The sequence below is a fragment of the Bos javanicus genome, chromosome 13 (assembly GCF_032452875.1).
Source record: "Bos javanicus breed banteng chromosome 13, ARS-OSU_banteng_1.0, whole genome shotgun sequence".
NCBI classification, from domain to species: domain Eukaryota; kingdom Metazoa; phylum Chordata; class Mammalia; order Artiodactyla; family Bovidae; genus Bos; species Bos javanicus.
Window position 1 is genome coordinate 54,073,445 of NC_083880.1, and position 13,007 is coordinate 54,086,451.

At 63.1% G+C, this 13,007-nt stretch overlaps 3 protein-coding genes across 7 annotated transcripts in view; 1 reads left to right on the forward strand and 2 right to left on the reverse strand.

Annotated features, from left to right (window-relative positions):
* Window positions 1-5,737, forward strand: part of ZBTB46 (zinc finger and BTB domain containing 46) — a 51,624-nt gene extending 45,887 nt beyond the window's left edge. For all 5 annotated transcript variants that reach the window (XM_061436871.1, XM_061436872.1, XM_061436867.1 and 2 more), the window contains 2 exons: window positions 449-624; window positions 2,561-5,737. In XM_061436871.1, coding sequence (XP_061292855.1) covers window positions 449-624; window positions 2,561-2,932 — 548 coding nt within the window. In that variant the 3' untranslated portion in view covers window positions 2,933-5,737. The remainder of the gene's footprint in view (window positions 1-448; window positions 625-2,560) is intronic.
* A 191-nt stretch (window positions 5,738-5,928) lies between these two features.
* Window positions 5,929-10,076, reverse strand: SLC2A4RG (SLC2A4 regulator). Its single transcript, XM_061435505.1, has 8 exons — window positions 9,966-10,076; window positions 9,246-9,623; window positions 8,793-8,917; window positions 7,759-7,868; window positions 7,170-7,333; window positions 6,998-7,098; window positions 6,486-6,902; window positions 5,929-6,398 (listed from the first exon to the last, which is right to left on the reverse strand). Exons 1-8 carry the CDS (start codon window positions 10,074-10,076, stop codon window positions 6,287-6,289), a joined length of 1,518 nt encoding a protein of 505 aa, XP_061291489.1. The 3' UTR covers window positions 5,929-6,286.
* LIME1 (Lck interacting transmembrane adaptor 1) lies at window positions 10,031-12,615 on the reverse strand. The gene is made up of 6 exons (XM_061436887.1): window positions 12,461-12,615; window positions 11,977-12,065; window positions 11,475-11,526; window positions 11,067-11,296; window positions 10,633-10,982; window positions 10,031-10,534 (listed from the first exon to the last, which is right to left on the reverse strand). The coding sequence occupies exons 4-6, from the start codon at window positions 11,251-11,253 to the stop codon at window positions 10,256-10,258; spliced, it is 816 nt and encodes a 271-aa protein (XP_061292871.1). The 5' UTR covers window positions 11,254-11,296; window positions 11,475-11,526; window positions 11,977-12,065; window positions 12,461-12,615; the 3' UTR covers window positions 10,031-10,255.
* Window positions 12,616-13,007: the final 392 nt, after the last annotated feature.

Here is a 13,007-nt window from a genome sequence, read left to right on the forward strand (position 1 = left end):
GCCCAGCACAGGGGATGTCACTCAGGATGAGCTTCCCTAGTGCCTGGTGGGCCTCACACAGTGGGACTATCCCCCATGAGCCGCCCAGAATGTGGCCCCAGCCTAGGGCCCACAGTGTCACTCCCTGAAGCATGAGGAGAGGAAGTGGGGCCGGCTGCTGGCTGTGTGTCGGGGGCTGGCAGCCTCTCGCTAGGCTGCGTCCACCAGGCAGCACCCGTATACCCTGTTGTGGCCATGTGGAGGTGTGGACCATGTGGAGATGGGTCTGTTGATGCCGCGCGTGTGGACTCGTGTGTTTCAGGGCTGATGTGGGAGGTACCGGCTGATCTAAGAAGCACACTTTCTCAGAGCATGGGCACAGCCCCCTCTGGCCCGGGCCCAGGCCTGGCGGGCGGACTGGGCGGGGCTTGGGGCTGACCGGCAGCCGTCTGTCTTGTCTGTCTTGCAGTGAACGAATTCACGGTCATCAGGAAGAAGTTCCGCTGCCCCTACTGCAGCTTCTCGGCCATGCACCAGTGCATCCTCAAGCGGCACATGCGCTCGCACACTGGCGAGCGGCCCTACCCCTGCGAGATCTGCGGGAAGAAGTTCACTAGGCGCGAGCACATGAAGCGGCACACGCTGGTGAGCGGCGCTGGGGGCGGGGCCACGCCAGGGAGGTGTGGGGTCATCATGGGGTCAGTGTGGGGTCAGCAGGGGTCGGTCCAGGGCTATGCTTTGTCCAGGCAGGATGGGGATGTGGGGTGTCAGGGTGCCAAGGGAAGCCCTGAAGTGGGGTCCACTCTGCGGTGGGAAAGACCAGGACAGCAGGGACCCCCACATCCCTCCTGACCGGCTCTGCCCCCAGCCCCAGATGCAGAAGGCAGATGGACACATCGCCCCGGCCCCACCCGTCAAGTTTCCCTTGAGACTGCCTCTGCCCTAGCTCCACTTCTGCGGGCGCCTCCTTCCCTGCCAGGACCCTGCCCCCGGCCTGGGGCTCCTGCCACACAGCCACTTCCTCCGTGCCCCTCTCACTCCCGCCCTGCAGTCGCCATGGGACCCTACGGCCCCTGGAAGGTCTGACAGCCTGGCTCGTAGCTCTGGAGCAGGTGCTGTGTGGATGTATTTGCTTGGCCAGGAAGTGATAGAGAAGGTCATGCTTGAAACTGCGAGGCAGAATCAACAAAAAGCGGGCAAGGAACCCTTGGGTGGGTGAGAAAACAGGGAGGTCAGGCAGCCGGGGGCTGGGGGCAGGAGAGAACGTTGGGTGGTGTGAATGAAGGCACCTCAGGGCTGCATGGGCTGGCCAGCAGAGCAAGCCACCAGGAGGCATAAAGGGGCCACATCTCTGCGGTGAGGGGCCCAGGTGCATCCTGGCACAGGGCTGACCATCCAGGGAGGCCAAGGTGAGATCTCAGGCATGACCCTGACGGAGTAAGCCGAGGGAGGGAGTGAATCCAAGCCCACCGTCATAGCACCCGCATCCTTCCTTGCCCATCCATGCATCCATTCAGACAAGTGTCTGGCCATCTGGTGCTGGTGGACCAGCTCCCACAACTCCCCAGGAGCTGCCCGCACCGCCCAACCCTGTTGTGACCAGACTGAAGTCTTAGCTCTCTGGTTGGGAGAGGGTTGCATAAGTCCTAGATTTAAAATGTAGCAAATGATAAGAAGCAGGAAGAGCCCCTGACCTAATGATCTGAGGCTCTGTGCTGAAATCAGATTCTGTGAGGAGGCCCAGTTCCTCCTGACATCCATTTCAGGCCGCGTCCGGCCTCCTGCCTGCCCAGGCTGGCTGGCAGCAGTCCTCGGTCCTTGTGGTTGAGGTTTAGTGTAAGAGCACAGTAGGGCAGATCTTGAAGGTGGTCTGCGGGACCCCTGAGCTGAGAAGTCCAGGGCACTCGGCCAGGCACTCAAGGGAAACCTCCGTAGGCCTGTTGGTCGGAGAATTCAGAAAGGCTTCCCTGTTCCCCTCGGAGCCCCTAGCCCTGCCTGCCCTGTGGGTCGGCACTCAGCCCAGCTCTGGGCTGTCCTGACGACGTCCCAGAAGTCAGGTGGTTGAGTCACCCCTGGTCACTGCTGTCCCGAGACTGCCATCAACCATACCCCCATGCCCCAGCCACTGGGGGCCACCAGAGTCCCATCCATCCCCTTGTGGGGCAAAAGCTGGGGTGTGGCGGAGGTGACTCCTCTGCCATTTTTGCTGGAACGTGTAGGGAGCAGCACGACCTCCAGTGAGATCTGAGCCTGGGGCCAGTCCTGCTGGGGGACACGACCAGCCTGGTGCCCAGCACACCTCTGAATGGAAACAAGTTTTGGTGGCACCTGCAACTCTGTATGTCCTGGCTTTGTGCCTCAACCCCTGTCCAGGGTTAGGGGTGTGAGCAGCCTAGTGGATCGAGTCTCCACCCCTCACTCAGACCTCACCCTCTGGGCCCCCCAGTCATCCGTCTCCCCCTGCACTGAGTGCCAGCCCCCGCCACTGACCACCATCCCCCCTCACTGACCTCTGTCCTCCCACACTGACTGTCATCCCCCGGCACTGACCGCCCCCACACTGACAGCCGTGCCCCCGCAGGTGCACAGCAAGGACAAGAAGTACGTGTGCAAGCTGTGCAGCCGTGTGTTCATGTCGGCCGCCAGCGTGGGCATCAAGCATGGCTCGCGGCGCCATGGCGTGTGTGCCGACTGCGCAGGTGGCGGCGGGGCCGGGTCCCTGGATGGTGGCGGCGCAGAGGGCTCCCCCGAGCTGTTCGCAGGCGACGGGCCATACCTGGAGGACCCTGAGGACCCACGCGGTGAGGGCGAGGAGGAGCTGGGCGAGGACGAGGATGACGTGGGCCTAGCCCCCGAGGACACGCTGCTGGGGGACAAGGAGGACGACGACTCGCCACGGGGGCCCCACAGCCCCACGGGGGGCGCGGACAAGGACTTCGCCTGGATCTCCTAGGCCAGGCGAGCAATGGGCTGCGGCCACCCTCACCTGTGTGTGCCCCGGGCCCCTTCTCCTGCTGCCCCCAACCCCTCGTGGAGAGCAACCTGGGGCTCTGAGGCGGCCGCTGCCCCAGCTAGCGGGGCTGGGGTCACACACAGGGTGGAGGCGCAGAGTGGGTTTGAGCCTTGAGAGAGCCCTCAGCATCTCCCCAACCTGGGGCACATGGCGGGCCTCAGGGGAGCCCAGGAGGCTGGCGGCCAGGAAGGGGCCAGTGCTGGCCAGGGCCTCCTTTGTGTCCCTGAGGCCTGGGTCCCGGGGCTGTTAGGAGAGTTCCACTGACCCCGGCCATCCAGGGCTGAGTCCCCCCAACCCCTTGTCAGCTGCAGAGGGACTGCTGGCGGCTCGAGGGCTGTGCCTGCGGTGGCAGCCTGTGGGATCCAGGTCGGGCGTCCACAAAGGCCTGCGGCCCTCCCCCTTCTGGGCTTTGGTGCTCAACATACAGCAGCTGCCGACCTCGGCCAGGGCGCCCAGGTGCTATCTCCCCACGGAGGCAGCCGGGCGGACAGGCCCAGGTGCTCCCACTGCAGGCGCCTCCTCTTTCTCCGTGTGCACTTCTCTGAGGGCCGGGCCGGCCTGCCCCTCAGCCCCGCCGTCCTGCTGCGCCTAGGCCACTCCTGCTGACCCTCCCGGGCGGCTTGCCTTCCTTGCTGCTAACGCCGGAGGGTGTCCCTGACGCCCGTGCTGCTCATGCCGCCCGCGGGGGCCACCCCACTCCCCAGGTGCTCTGGGTCCCAGTTCCGTGAGTCGCTAAGGGAACTGAGGCCGGCACGTGAAATGGTTTTGTTTGGCATTATCTTCAGAGTTGTCTTTCCTTTGGCTTCTTCCCGAGCCTCGCTGTCTTGTAAACAAACTCATCCACCCTCCTCTCTCTTTTCTAAGGGGCTGGGGTCCCACCTCGTGCCGTGAGGACGCTGCCCGCTGCCCGTCCCCATCAGGCTGCCAGTCCAGCACCAGCCTGTCTTCCTTAAGGCTTGTGACACATGCATTCCATCCTCTGCACCCACCTCTCTCAGGAGCCCCCGAGGGACCCCAAGTCAGGGCCCTGAGGTGCTGAGCTGGGGCTGGAGGAGAGCTGGACTGGGTTTTCTCTCTTCCCTTAGCCTGCACTGCATGGCTTCCCTGTGTTCCTGCCGGGTTCCCGCTCCTCTTTCTAGATGGAGAAAGGCAAATTCCACCAACCCCTCCCAGGTGGCTGCTGTAGGGGTGGCGGGGGGCAGTCAGGGCTGGCTGCAGGCACCTGAATGGTGCTGTCCTTGAATCCCTGCCCAGGGGAGAAGTCACAGCTTCATGTTTTGTTTTGTTTTAAACACCATCAGCCATGTTTTTCTCAGAAGAGGACTGCTCCCATCCTCAGCTGTCGGCATCCTTGAGGGAAGGGCCGGCCGGCGGGGGCAGGAGCCCAGGGTGAGGGGGCTCTGGAGCCCGCGCCCCCTTCTGCCTTTCATAGTGGGGCCTGTCTGAGCCACTCAGCGGGGCTCCCCATTGTGGACCTTTCCCCCACTTTCTAAACCCTTTTATAAACAAGACTTACTTTCTATCAGATGCATTTGGAAACCAGACCTTTGCTACCAAGCATCTCTGGGTTTTGTACAGGGCCACCTCTGCGCCACTCTCAGGGCCTGCCCACTCCCACTCTGGACCACCCTGGCTGACCCCTCCGGGGCCCTCGGTGCCACAGGGGTGTTTTCTCCCTCAAAACGATACTTCACTGGGAAATTCACCTCCCGCCCCTGAGCCCGTGTTAATTCTCGTGTAAGCTGGATTTCAGAGATGGAGGCAAACATGAAGGGAAAGACATGTAATGAAGATTTTTTTTTTTTTAATCGTGGTCTTTTTTTTTTTTCCAAAGCAATGTTTAAACTAATAAATATTTTTTTATGAAGCGGAAAGCGTGTAGATCACATCTCACATTTTTGTACCTTCCCGTGTATGCGTCTGTGTTCGGCGTCTGCATCACCAACGCAGAAGGTGGGCCATCAAGCAGCTCGTTCTTTGGGGTAGGGGAGGGGCGGAGAACCAAGATTTTGCATCAAGCTCTGGATCCTGACGGGGTTGTATGTTTGGACTCTGGGTTTGGGAATAGTCACAACACTGCCAGGACTGGATAGGGACCTCGATTGAAAGGACACAGCTACTGCTTCCAACTTTGCACATCTTCCTTTTTAGAAAAAAGAACTCTTGAGAAAATGCAAAAACTGGAACTTTTTGCAATATTATATGAAAGATAATCTTATTTTCGCTCATTCTGTGACATGTGCAACTCTTAAGAAAGCCATACTTAATGGTGTTTTTATTTTTAGATCCTATATTGTGTTTTGTACCCGGCCCTTTTTAGAACTCCTTGTAGTGAGGGCGCTGTGTGTGTGCTTTTCTTAAATATTTATTTTTTCAACATGCTTTCAACCTGTCAACAAAAACAAAACAGACAAAAAAAGGGCAGTGTTTGAAGATTGTTGATTTTTTTTCTGGGGATAATCTATATTATATCGACTTTATATTAATGACTATAAACCTGTGTTTGTATTGGAAACGTGTTTCACATTTGTGGGGGGTCTTTTGTAATCGGTCGGTGGAACATCAGGGCTGTTGCCTGTTTCCCTGGAGCCATCGATGCCAACAGCACCTCCTCCCTAGTGGTCTTGAGATTTCTTATCTGCTGGGTGCGCTCTGGGACCCCTGTGGGTCTCGTCTCTGTGACGGGATTAGTTAGATATTCTTGCAAAGCGATCACTTTCAATAAATCGGGAAATTGCTGCTTGAGCCATCGCCTCGTGTGTGTTACAGACAGCGTCCCCTCCTCCGGCCTTGCCCTGGGTAGAGGTGGCCAGAGGGCGCCCCACCCCACAGCCCTTTGTGGCCTGGCTACTGGCCTCCTCTCTGCCCATCTGCTACCCCTGCCTGTGGCAGGGTCCCAGTTCCATGTCCCTTCCCACCCAGGAGACAGACACAGCTTTTGGAAAAGTCCCGAATCTTTAATTTTACTCTTCGCCTGGTTCAGCCCAGACGTGAGACACCTGAGCAAACACGGCACAGACATGCGCCTGGGCCCTCAGTCAGGTGAAGTGCGGGCAGGGGCGCCCCTCCCTGACACCCCTCAAAGTGCATCGAGGACGCCCTGCATGGCCCCGTCACACTCCTGACAAGTCCAGGGCCGACTGGGGGGCGGCCACCCCGGGCCGAGGGGACAGCGGTGAGGTTTGGCTTTAGTGCAAAAGGCCAAAGGCTGGTTTCTTCAGAGGCACTTCTGAGTGGTGGGGACCTCCCCTCTTAAAAAGAAGACCCTGCAGCTCGGAGAGGCCCTGGGCAGGCTCAGTCCAGGAAACGCTGGCAGGCCTTCTTCCAGCGGCAGGCCGTGCACCACAGGTCCCGGTGGTCCATGCCGTACACTTTCCGGCACTTCTTGGCATCACCCCGGGGCTTCCTGAGGGAACACACAGATACATGGGTGCTATCAGGGCTGGGCCCCTCCCTGCCTGGTGCCCTCCCTGGCCCCTCTACACACACCCACCTTGGGTTGGCACTGGGTTTGGCTGACAGGGCTGGCGCACAGGCCCTGACAGGGGTAGGCTGTGGCTCCAGGCGGACGGGTGCCAGGCAGCCCTGAGAGGAGGCACTGCTATGGCCTTGTGCTCCTTGGGAGCTGCCCGCAGCCTTACCCACCTGGTGGGCATGGTCACTGGGGCACACCTGGGAGGGGGATGTGGTGCTCAGCACCGGGGGTGGGGGCATGGCAGGCAGGCGCAGAAGGCTGGGCAGGGCCAGAGGCTCCAGCGGCTCCAGGTGGGGAAAGGCAGGTGGCACCGAGGCCGTGGGGGACCCTGGGGTCAGGCCGGACAGCCCATCGGTCAGCGAGTCCATGCCACTATCCAGCTCTGTGTAGTAGAAGTCCTCCTCGCCATCGCTCTGCTCCAGTTCAGCCTGCCTCCTGCAGGGTCAGGGGAGCAACGGGGGATGAAGGTGGGGTTGAAGCAGAAGCCTGCCTGGCACTCCTGCCCCTCCCCCCTTCCGGCCCCGCCGCACCCCAGGTGCACCAGGCGGATGTGTCTCTGCATCCCCGACGCGGAGCTCAGCACCTTCCCGCAGCGCTTCCACAGGCACTGGAACAGCCCCTGCAGCGAGCTCTGGGCAACAGGGGGCAGTCAGGCTGGGCATCCCCCACGTCTACCCCGCCCCAAGGGCCACCCTGGCTCACCTTCCTCTTCCTCAGCGCGGACTCCCCGAACAGGAAGTGGGCTGCCTCAGGGGGCAGCGGTGGTGAAGGTGTAGACGGAGAGGACTGGTCACTGGCAGGGTCCCAGCCCCCGCCGCTGCCCGGTGGCTGCACTGGGGCCTCCCTCCAGGGCTCCAGGCACGGTTCTGTGGACACACACGGGCTCCCGTGTCAGGACTTTGGGGCCCAGGCTATGCTGCCTACAAGTCCCTGAATGCAGAGCCTCTGCCTGTTCACCTGGCCCCAGGTGAGCTTGAGGACAAAGAACCTCTTGAGGCGGCAGTGGCAGGGAGAAGGTGGCCACTACCACCTGGCAACAAGGCTTTCCAGCACAGAGAAGGAAACGTGGAAGAGTCTGGGGTGCGGAGATGCCTGGCCTGCCGGGTGGAGGCAGACAGGTCCTGGGCCGCAGAGAGGGGCAATGGGTGTCTTGATGTCCATTTCAGGACTCAGGAGATGTACTTGGAAGATGGTATTCCAGCTGGAGTCTGCCTGCCCCACCAGGCTTGACAGCTCGTAGGATCCTGAGCCCCGCCACCACCCCCAGCCCAAGACAGGTCTCTCAGCTCACCTGTGCTGAAGGTCACACCTGGGGCCCCCAGCAGGAGGGGGCTGGTGGACAGGCTTGTGAGGGCTGTGGCAGCCATGACCTCGTCCAGTCGGGCTTTTCCTGGGGGGGTTCTGGAGGAGATGGGGGTAGGGGGCAGGTGGGGCCCAAGAAGTACTCCAGGCCTGCCCCCTGGCCTGACACACGTGCAGGCCTGGGCACGTGTGTGCACCCGGCTCCCTCACTCCAGGAGCCGGCTGGGCAAGATGCCCAGCCCCACCCCCAGCTCGAGTTGCTAAGTCCCAAATCCCCAGGAACCACCAGGAACAGGCTTGGGCTGGGGTCTTCCTTCCAAAGCCTGACTTCTCTGCAGCCTGGCCTTTGTTCCACCGTGGCTTCTTCAAACCCTGGTGCTGGACAGGGGTCTGAGGCCCCAGACTGGTGCCGCCAGGCCTGGTGAGGCCTGGCCAGGCCCAGCCCTCCCCCCAATCACACATTAACCAGGGTTGTGCAACAGCAGCTGTGGGCCTAGAGCCAGGCCTGGGAGGGCGGGAGCAGCCAGCAGCAGCCAAGGGAGACTGGGCTGTAAGAACAAGCGGGTCCTGGGGCCCCAGGGGGCCAGGCCAGAGCAGGCCCTTGCCTCCACCGCCAGCCCAGGGGATCAGGCACTGGGGAGGGCTTCTCTGCAGACAGGGATGGGGAGATGGTCATTTGGGCCCAGGATTCCTGGACAGTCAATTCCACGCTGGCCTCACTGTCTCTTCTGCACAGACAGGGACATGCACACCTCCAAAATCTGCGTTTTGAATCCCAGGGGTTTGGGGAGGGGGTGAACAAAGCATGCTAATACATTGGTCATTTCTACTCAACTCTTCCAGGGCAGGGGAGCCAGGAGGCGGTGACAGAAACCCAGTTCAGGACGCTGACCTGCCCTCCATTGAGGCCCCCCTGCGGGGGTGAGGTCGAGAAGGCTCCTACCTGCGCCCATCCACTACTCCTGCACACAGGCGCACGTGTGCACACGACCCCACTGGCCTGGCACTCGGGCCCTGTCTCACCTATGCGCTGGCACTGGGATGTGCGCTGACGGTGTCGGGGGCCCGGCCGCCCCCGCCCCTGGGGCTCCGAGGTCCGCGGCTCGCGGCTCCGGCTCCTGGGGCAGCGCGAACTCAACAGCAGGGCCCTGTGGACGCGGCCGGCTCAGCGCGGGGAGCGGCCAGGTCCCCACCCCCACCGCCACCGCCACCGCCACCGCCACCGCCACCACCACCACCACCACCCAGACCCACTGGTGCCCGCCCCCAAACCGGCTGCGGCCGGTGTGGCCCCGCCCCGGCCCCGCCCCCGGCCGTCGCGGCGGGAAGCACTCAGGGCGCCAGCCCAGCCCCGCCGGACCCACGGACACGCGCGGCGACGCGCCGCCCCCGCCCGCCCCGCCCCGGGGCCCAAAGTTCGTGCAGCCCGACGCCATCTTCGCAGCGGGAACTTTGTCGGCGCCCCACGCCCGGTACCTGCGGCGGCGCGGGTACCGACACGGGCGCGGTCGCGGGGTCCCGGCCGGCGGTGCGGAGTGGGGGACGCCCGCAGCCCGGGCCGGACGCCGGAGGGCGCTCGGCCTCCATGGCCGGCCGGCCGGACACCGAGGCTGCAGCAGCTAGGGCGGACGCTCGGGACGCGGCCCCGGGCCGGGCCGGGCCGGGCTGGCCGGGGCGCCGACCCCCGCCCTGGATCGGCCGCCGCCCGCGCCGCGCCGCCTGGAGGCTGCCGACCGGCCCCGCCCCCTCCCCGCGGCCCGAGGTCCCGCCCCCGCCCCGCGCCCATTGGCCCGCCCTGCAGTCACGCCCCGTCCCAGGCCGGCTGCTCCCGCGCTGGCCGCCTCCCGCGCCGGTCTAGGAGGGGTCCCGGCTAGCACCGCCCGCCGGCCGGGCTCCCGCCCCCGCGTCCGTGCGCCCGGGTCCCAGGGCTGGCCGGATTCCTCGAGGGGAGCCTCTGCTCGTCTCTTTGGCGGACCTCCCTGGAGCAGGTTATTCTTTAACGTACGACTGCCCACCTCTCCCGTCCCTTATGTAACTCCAAGGACTGTGGTGGAGCCTTCCCTGGCGATCAGCGGCCACCATGCGGCCCAGCTCACCTCTCTGAGGAACCCTTCGGCCTGAGGACCGCCCCCCAGGGCTTGCTCCCCTTCCCACTAGCCCGACCAGAGGCAGTCTCAGCTGACCTGGCCCAAGTACCTGGCACGCCCAGCGGAACCAAACCCCACCCCCAAGGCTCTCAGGGTGAGAAGAGCAGGCTGAGGTATAGGGATCTGGGGCTTTATTGAGAGCCTGCCCTGCAGAGGACATGGCAGCCAGGATCCGAGGGACCCCACATGCTGGCAGCGCTGCTGTCTGGAATTTGTGTTGTCAGTTGCATGTGGGGGAGAGGCTGTGGGGGAAAGAAGGGTTCGCAGCCCACTCTGGAGGAAGGATCATCTGTAATTGGGTGTTCAGGGCAGGGAAGCGATGAAGACCCCTCCCCAGGCTTAGACAGGAAGCAAAGTGTCTCTGTGCCCCGCACACGTCCTTTCCTGATAGGAGCTGGAGCTCGGGGGCTCCAGAGGTGCTCCCATCTCCTGGATGCTCTCATACACGTTTTCCAGGAGGCTCTTGTCCATACCCAGGCCCCCAAGAGGGAGGACCTCGTAGGCTGGGTCACTCCCCAGAGCCAAAATTGCTCCCCCACCTTTGGGGTCTGGCTGGTCTGTGGCAGGTCCTGGGTCCCTCCTTTTAGGTTTGTTGACCCTGGAATACAGGATGTCCACCTGGAGAAAGGAAGCCAGCCCAGGGAGGAGTCAGTGCCATCCACTCAGTGAAGGATCTGCCCAGTCCCACCCACCCTATCTCATATCCTTTGGGTTACCTGAGTGGGTGGGATTGCCTCGACCTTCCCCTGCCCCAGGCCTTGGGGGCCCCGATCTGTTCCCCTGAACTTCTGGACACAAGCATACTCAGCTACCACAGGTCTGGCCTCAGGCCCAGGCCTGGCATAGCTGCTGGTCAGCCGTGCCCCTGCCCACACCCCAGAGCTAACTGCCAGCCTGGCCCTGGGGATTGTTGCCAGCCCCACGTTGGAATAGGTGGCCTCTGGGCCAGTGGAGGGCTCAGCCAGGGGCAGCTCCTGGTGTGAGAAGGGTGTTGGGGGCCTGGTTATGCCTCTGGATGCCTCCAGCCACTGTGGACGTAGGAGATCCATGCTGGCAGGCCGTGGGGCTGTGGGTGGAGAGAGGGCAGAGGTTACTGGGAGGTCTGGGGATGCCTGCCCACCTCCAGGCCCTGGCCCTCCCACCAGCTCACCTCTGCTACAGGGCCGGCTGCGGTGCAGTTCATGCAGCCTGGTGTCCGACTTGCTGAGGGAGCAGTGGGGTCGTCTTAGCAGTGACTGGGGGCAAGGAAGGCTGGTCGGCCTCCAGATGGCCCCACCCTGGCCCCAGCAACAGTCTGGCCCCAGGGATACTCTGGCACTCACCACTTCTGCTGGCATCGCACTGCCCTGCAGCCTGGACGGCTGCCTCCGTGCCTGCTTCCTGGGTGGCAGAGGGTCATCAGCCCAGGGAGGCAGAGACACGGGTCAGAGATGTCAGCCTCCGGTCCAAGGCCCGTCAGGAAGTATATGTACAGAGCCGTGCTGGGCCTGCCTGAGTCCCCCCCTCTGGCTGTAGAGCTGAGCCAGGCCCCACCCAGGGCAGGCAGGGATGGACATACCTGTTGCAGGTTGTGCACAGCACCCACAGCCAGAGGAGCAGTGTGAGGCACCCTAGGACCCAGAGAGCAGGAGGGACTGAGGACCCCTGTAGCCTCATCCTGTGAAGATGTGGACGAGCCTGCAAGCTGAAGACTGGTGCTGGAGGCTGAGGGACTGGGGGACTGGGAACCCACCTGACAGCCCCACTTCTGTGTCTCATGCTGCCAGGAGGTCCCCTCCCCGCTGTGCGCTGTGACTCAGCACACAGGAAACCCCACGTCTCGGTAGCCCCTCCCTCCTACGGAGGCCGAGGGGGCATACCTTGGCGCCCACCTTCCCATCTCTGCCTGGGGGTGCTGGTGTGAGGTGTGCTCTGCCTGGCCCCCACAAGGACCTGAGTTGGCAAGGATGACCCAACTGATGGCTGAGCATGGGGCCTGATTAAGGCCCTGCTGTGGTCACAGGCTGAACTTGAGACCCAGGTCACACCCCAGGAAGGCAAGCCACAGGCCACAGACTCACCTATAGCCACGTCCTGCCCAGGAATGGCTCCTGTCCAGGTGGTGCCTCCTGGCCGTCCACGAAAGACTGGCCCTCCAGGGGTTGGGAAGCTGGGGAGTCAAGCAGGCTGGAGGGGCTACTCTAAACATGGACTTCCCTTCTCCCCCTGGCTCACCACCCCTCCCCCTCCCACTGCCCCTGCCATTGGATGTCCACTTCCTGGAGTCTTGGCAGAGCTGCTCGGGGGCAGGGGGGAGCAGGTGTCCAGTTGCACAGAGCTATGGGGTGGGGAGTCTCTGGAGGTGGGGGCCAGTCTGCCCAGGCCCAGCAAGTGGGCTTTCCTCACCAGAGGGCCCAGGTTCCAATGCCCTGACTTGGTAGGGCCCAGGTCCCAATGCCCTGACTTGGTAGGGCCCAGTCCTCCCAGACTCCAGCCCTCAGCTATCCTAGGAAGGCACTAAGGAGCTTGGGGCCCTGACCAGGCCGGAAGCGAGTGGGCACTCACCGAGGCCAGGACGTGGTGTGGCTCCTCCGCCGTCTGGAGGCCAGAGTAGCACTCACCGAGACCGGGGTGTAGTGCGGCTCCACCGTCTGGGGTGGCGGGCAGCTTGGGCACCTTGAGGCACAGTGCCTTTGTCTCTCGCAGCCCAGCTCCCCACTTCACTTCCTGTGCGCCTCATCTCATCTCCCCGCCACGGCAGCCGCCCCCACCTGCTGTGGCCCCGCCTGGGGTCTAGACAGTACTTGGTGGGGCGAGTCGGCACTGCCTCCACCCATGATGTGCCAGGTGCACGGGTGAGGAGACATGCACAACACCCCCAGCTCGCTGGGTCCTCCTGCCCCATTAACAGCACTACCCCGGGGCCCAGCATGGCCAAGGTCTCCTCCCACCACAGCTCCACCCATTTTTGGCTGTCAGGCACTGTTGGGGGGCATCCTAGGCTGTGACCCACATCTGGGAGAGCAGTAGGGAGGCTCCTGGCTCTGGGTTTGGGCAGGGGCAGCAGGCTCACTCAGGACCCCTCCAGCCCAGCCCTGTGACCTGGTGCAAA